Below are 7,038 nucleotides of genomic sequence, written 5' to 3'. Positions count from 1 at the left end.
AACCGGATTTTCTGTTGATGGGTGGAGCTGTGTTCCCTCCCTGTTATTCACCTAGGGCCAAGCTATGGTGGAGGTAATGAAGGTAATGGTGAGCTCCTTCAAAGACCCCATGCATGCACTGCTACACTCATCGCCCCCAGCCCTGCAGCAGGCCAGCGCCAACCCACGCCTCCGCCAGAGACTCCTGGACACTCCCGGGCAAGTCTGGGTCAGTCTCTCGTGGGGTCACTGCTCCTTTCTCCTGGGTCCTGGTGCACACAAGGTTCTGTTTGTGCCTCCACGAGTCTACTTCCCAGTCCTGGGTAAGTTCTGGCGGCTCTATGGTGGGGTTAATGGCGACCTCCTCCAAGAGGGCTTATGCCATCCCCAAGTCTGCTGCACCCAGAGCCCCTGTCTCCGTGGCAGTCCACCACCGACCCATACCCCACAGGAGACGCTCAAACACTCTTGAGAGTCCCTTGGACTGCAAGGAGATCCAACCAGCCTATCCTAAAGGAAATCGGTCCTGGATATTCATTGGAAGGACTAATGCTGAAGCTGAAACTCCAATACTTTGGCCACCCAATGCAAAGAGCTAATTCATTGGAAAAGACCCTGATACTGTGAAGGACTGAAGGTGGGAGGAGAAGGGGACGACAGAGGACGAGATGGTTCGATGACATCACTGACTCAATGGCCATGAGTCTGAGTAAACTCCAGGAGTTGGTGATGGACAGGGAGGCCTGGCGTGCTGCAGTCCATGGGGTCACAAAGAGTCAGACATGACTGAGCGACTGAACTGAACTGAAACTAACAATATTATAAATCAATTATACCTCAATAAAAAATTTTTTTAATTAAAAATAGAACAATTACATGATCCAGCTATTCTACTTCTGTATATTTAGCTGAAGAATATAAAAACACTGATTTGAAAGGACATATGCCCCCTATGTTCATTGCAGCATTATTTACAAAAAGCAAAGATATGGGAACAACCTAAGTGTTCATGAATGATGAATTGATGAAGATATGGGATATTATATAATACTACTCAGTCATAAAAAAATATGATGCAATATTGCCATTTGCTACAACAGGGATGAACCTTGAGGGGATTATGCTAAACGAAATAAGAGAAGGACAAATATTATATGATTTCACTCATATGTGGAATATAAAACAAAATAAACAAGCAAAACATACACACAGATACCAAGAACATATTAGTGATTACCAGAGGAGAAGTGGGGTGGGGGAGGGCAAAATGGAAAAAAGGGATTAACCATACGGCAGTGAATGGAAACTAAACTTCTGGAAGTGTATACAGAAGGTTAAATATAATGCTGAATATATGAAACTTACATAATGTTATAAACCGATGTCACCTTAATAAAGAAAGAAAAAGAAAGATGTTAGTGCCTCTTAGAAAATAAGAACTCAACTGAAATCATAATTGAACTATCTAACACCAAAAAGTGATTCTCTTTCACTTGAAAAATACCCATAAAATAAATACTTGACCCCATCAAAATAAAATGACAGAAAAAAATGACAATTGCCACACATACGGATTTTTCTATTTTTTATTTTATTTTTCAGCACACTTAAGAGTCTAAACAATCTAAAGGTAGAGTGTGGTGCTTAACTTGGTCCTTTTCTTTTCTTTTCTTCTTTTACTTAAGGTATTGACAAAGAGCAAGGTATCATAAGCTGGGCATAATCTGACTATGTGTGCAGAGCTGATGGGTAAGTCATGTGAGGCTCTAAATGAGCTTCTTACCTGCTCTACACCTGACCAATTCCAAAGAGGTTTGGGTTACGTTGATAAAAACATTTATAAGAACAAATTAATATTTGAAGAGGTACCAGCTGTAGATTTCTGCTTATTTTCCAGTTCTAAAAAGTAAAGATTAAAAATAAAATTAAGGCACTACTCAATAAATATTTTAAACATTTACAATATTTTAAACATTTTAAGTAAATAAAATAAATATTAGCTTTCTCAGGGATTTCAGAGCACTGATTTCTAAAGTGCACACTAAGCTATTTGTGCTTGATTTGCTCTCTCCCCACACAGATAAACAAGCTTAACTGGCTGGCCAGGGCACGCTGCTGGGCGCTGCGCTTAGTCGCCCAGTCACGTCCGACTCTGCGACCCCAAGGACTGCAGCCCGCCAGGCTCCTCCCTCCACGGGAGTCCCCAGGCAAGAATCCTGGAGTGAGCTGCCATTCCCTTCTTCAGGGGATCTTCCCGACCCAGGGACTGAACCCGGGTCTCCCGCACAGCAGGTGGATTCTTTACTGCTGAGCCACCAGGGAAGCCCCAAGAAGGGCTTACTCAGCACTAAATAAAATTCAAATGATAGAAGATTACCTAGGCTTTTATCCAAAGATATTACTGTATTGCCTAGTTGTAAAGTGTCTGAGATGAAGGCCAAAAAATGATGCAGAATCCACACAAACCTGATTCTGATCTACAGAGATGTTAAACTGATCAATAAACAGAGACTGAACACTTCAATACACATCTTAGTTTGACCTAGCTTCCATTTCTCATGGAAATTAATCTTCCTAATACTCTGTTTATTGTCTGCAATGTTCATTAAGATTTTTATGGGCTGAATTTCAGGCAAGTTGACTTATATATATATGACTTAAGTTTTTGTACTTACAATATCTCTCATGTTACTTCTAAATGTACAAATAAGGAATTTTAGAACATATACACTAAGTTGGTATACATGTTCTAACCACTTCAATTCAGTTCAGTTTAGTCATTCAATCATATCCGACTCTGCAGCCCCATGGACTGCAGCAGACAGGCCTCCCCGTCCATCACCAACTCCCGGAGTTGTTTACTCAAACTCATATCCTTTGAGTCGGGGATGCCATCCAACCATCTCATCCTCTGTCATCCCCTTCTCCTCCCAGCTTCAATCTTTCACAGCATCAGGGTCTTTTCAAAAGAGTCAGCTCTTCACATCAGGTGGTCAAAGTATTGACCATTTAGTGTACATGTCCTGACCACTATATTTGAAATAATGGCAACCTCAAAGCTTACCATTTATATGCTTTATAAACAACTTCTGAGGTCAACACAGCTCTCAGTGAGAGAGTCCAAAACAGAGTCAAAGTTTAATTGGTTGATAATGCTGCTTAGTTTTATCATTAACCAACCCACTGGGCTATCATTATCACAATCCACAGTAAGAGATTTCATTACTGTTCTGTTCACTGTTGCATAAAAGAACACCCTGGGCCTATTTAAAGGTTAAAGCACCTAAATACAGCTATTAATCTACCCTCAAGAGAGTAATAACCTTTCAACCTTGGTGATAAATCAATGAAGAGCCAAAGGCTCAGAGAATATATGGCACTATTCTAATGATAAAGTATTTTGCATGAGGGTGAAAATTGGAATGTCTACAAATCTGACTTATTTCCTAGAAGTTTATGTGATCAACCAGGAAACATGACTGAAATTCCCTAATGGGAATCTTATTTTTTGTCTGTCAGCATCCATTTCCCCCCTGCTGGCGCAAAAGCCCGCCTCTTCCTTTAAGGAACTACCCATTCTCCAATTTCAGTGCAAATGTTACAAAAGAGAGAGGACCACTGATCCCACTACCACAACCATGTAAGCACATGACCCAAGAGCTTCCAAGAAAACCAATAATCATCAGCCCCAAAGCTTTCCCTGAGTCTGTTGAGAGAGGGAAGCTCTCCCTCCACGGCCAGAGGGCAGAACTGAGAGAACTCTAACCTGAGAGCAAGGGCTCCCCGAGGGGCTCAGTGGTAAAGATCCACCTACAGAGCAGGAGCCACAGGAGATGCAGGTTCGATCCCTGGGTCAGGAAGATCCCCAGGAGGAGGGTGTGGCACCCCACTCCAGTATTCTTGCTGGAGAATCCCATGGACAGAGGAGCCTGGTGGGCTACAGTCCATGGGGTCACAAAGAGTCAGACACGACTGAAGCGACTTAGCACGCATGCACTCAATCTGAGAGAAAAGCCAAAACAAAGGAAACCAGGAGGACAAATTCTGGATGAATAAATTTGGATACCCAATCCAGCATGATTAAATACTCAGTCAGACTTATCCCTAGACCTTCTTCAATACTTGAGTTAGTGTGTGAGGTGGGTTTCTTCTACTTGCAGCTAGGAGTTATGAAAAATTACAAACATCTAAAAACCTGTACCCCATTAGGCAAAAGTATCAAAGATACAAAGATATATAAGAAACAATCCCTGCCTCTAAGAATCTTTCAGCAACTAGTTGGAAATGTAAGACATAAACACAAAAAAATAACTAGAAACATTAGGCTCAACCCAACGATGTATTCTGCATGGGTGCAGAGAAAGGACAGATCACCATAGGCTGCATATGAAGCAAGACTTCACAATATAACAAAACAGGGAACTAGGGTTTTAGGGATGTCTAGGATGTGGCTACCTGGAGAAGATACAAAAAGACATTTATTAATAGAAAAGGTTAACTATGACAGCAGTAATTCAAGAATGTGCATTTTGTATTGGGGAAACAATATACTCTATATATAAACAATAAACAGATCATAAAATGTTGACTCACGGGACATCAACAATAAATATTAGTCCAAAGATAAAAAGAATTCATAAGTAGTTGTACAGTATCAGACACATTATGTATAATAATTCAATCTACTCTATATGAGATCAAATTGATTAATTAGATTATAATGGTTAAATGTTGAAATGGTACTTAAAGAACTAATGACAAAAGCCAAAATCTAAATGTGGTCTTTCCATATACATAGTAGATAACCCTCTCATCTAACAAGCTATTCCTGTCGACTACTGTAACACATCTCATCCAGAACTAAAGGCTATCAAAATATACCATGCTACATGCACTTCACTCAGCTTCTGTTTAAGAAACCAGGACAAAGAGCAGAGCCATTAACCAAGATGAGGAGGTTAAAGAAAGACAAACACAAACCAAGGAAGCAAGCGTGGCCATAGAGCGATCCGGTTCTCTCTGCCCAGTTTCTCCATGGGGTGAAACGTTCATAACAGAAACTATTAAAATCATTTTCTATTTCCGCTGTGGTTTCAGTCATTCTCCCTCATGTCTTTAAGAAATTGCATGGGCAGAATTGACTTGGCACTTGCTGCAAGCAGGAATGCAAGATGTCTGTGTTCCTCATTCCTCTTCTTGAGGGTGTTATTGTTTAATTAGAATACAATATTTTATTTAAATTTTTTAGTATCTTATTTTACCAAAAGCCATTATCAGCTTTGTATTGAACAACTTGTGGTTATTCTATGAGTTAATAATTACTATTTATGACATCACATCTCTCATGGCTGTTAACTGTTTCCTGGAAATTTTACAGAGAAAAATGGACTCAATACAATTCCTCAGTAATATACTTTTCCATCCAAAGTCACTGAATTCAGTAATGCTTACATGAGAAAAGAAAGTCTCTAACACCTTGACTCTTGATATCCATTTAAGTTCCTATTTCCATTTGTGGCACCAGTATGACATATATTTCTACTTGTATAACATACATCCATTTGAAATAAGCATTTACAAAGGAATTATGACACACACTTATAGTAGACATGTCTTCAAAAACCTCAATTAATAAAACCTCGTAACTCTATCAAAGATAAATACTGCTTTGTTGTTTATAGTTAGTAATTGAAACACTAAAACATCCTTTTTATCAAGCCAAAGTCAGAGAAGAAGAAAAGTTGGTTTATGATTTTATATCTTTTTAGCAAAAAGCTTTAAAATGTGAAATGCTATACTAAAGTCTAATTTTCACTCTTTAGTCTCTACAGTGAAATGCATTATTTCACAAAGGAAATAAACATGATTATAATCCTCTCTGTATTTTAAAGAAAAGAAGTCTTACACTTTAAGTTTGAAAATGCATGCTTACTAAGTTTTATATTTGTTGAATGGTGGAATTGAGAATTGTTTTTAAAATATGCCTGAGTGACAACTACCATATTTTAAGCTTTAAGAAATCAAAAATTATCAAAATGTTATATATTTATGTTATACAGTATAAAGCAAAGCTTTGGATAAAGTTTCAGTATTTCATGAATCACAAGGACTAGGAAAGAAAAGACAGATGTCTTCCTTTTTTCTCAGGAAAATGTATCACGGGAGGCAGGAAAAAGGCTCCCTTGAAATAACCAGGTCTTAAACTCTGGAACCTCTGACTACATATGTTATCTTACACAGAAAAAGAGACTTTGCAGGTGTGATAAAATTAAGGATCTTCCAAAAAAAAGAAAAGAAAAGATTAAAAGGATCTGAAGATGGGGAGGGTAGCCTGAGTTATCCAGGTGGACCCAATTTCATCATAAGGACCACTGAAAGTGGAAGAGGGAGGCAAAAGAGAAAGCCCAAGTGACGCGGTCTGAGAAGGACTAGATACGCCAACACTGGCTTTGAGGATGGAGGGAGGAGACCATGAACCAAGGGATGTAGGTAGCCACTAGACCCGGGAAAGAGTGAAAACGTGGGTTCTCTCCTGAAGACTCCAGAAAGGAATGCGGTCCCCCTGACACTGATTTTAGCACAATAACACTCACATTGGACTTTCGACCTACTAAACTACAAGATAACACATTTTTGTTGTTAAAACATCAAGATTATTAGAAATTTGCTATAGCAGCAACGGGAAACTAATACCACTATCATGCTCTGAATCAGCAGGACCATGAAAAGCATGACTATGACAGTCACTCTCCCCATTAAGGAATCAAGGAACTCTGGAGCTAGAAGAGATTTTGAATCTAATCACTTCATTGTACAGATGAGGAAACTGGTCCAGATATAATGAGGAGGAAGGTGACTTAGCTTAGGCCTCACAGTTAGAGGCAGAGACATGACTAGAATCTAAGTTCACTAAACTCTAGATCGTTTTAGTGATAGTGTGCCTCCCAGCTTCTTTCTCCAATGTAGTGTTTTGATTAGAGTTTAATAATAATTTGCAGAACTGTTTGGAAGATTGAAGAGTTATTGGAAAGTGCACGCTTTCAAATAAAGCATAGAAGT

General features: G+C 39.2%; 1 protein-coding gene across 1 annotated transcript in view; it reads right to left on the bottom strand.

The window, feature by feature from the left end:
- Positions 1-1,649: 1,649 nt before the first annotated feature.
- Positions 1,650-7,038, bottom strand: part of LRRC69 (leucine rich repeat containing 69) — a 75,723-nt gene continuing 70,334 nt past the window's right edge. The window contains exon 8 of the mRNA XM_065902502.1: positions 1,650-1,878. Coding sequence (XP_065758574.1) covers positions 1,768-1,878 — 111 coding nt within the window. The 3' untranslated portion in view covers positions 1,650-1,767. The remainder of the gene's footprint in view (positions 1,879-7,038) is intronic.

The sequence above is a fragment of the Muntiacus reevesi genome, chromosome 12 (assembly GCF_963930625.1).
Source record: "Muntiacus reevesi chromosome 12, mMunRee1.1, whole genome shotgun sequence".
NCBI classification, from domain to species: Eukaryota; Metazoa; Chordata; class Mammalia; order Artiodactyla; family Cervidae; genus Muntiacus; species Muntiacus reevesi.
This window is presented reverse-complemented; position numbering and strand designations above follow the sequence as displayed.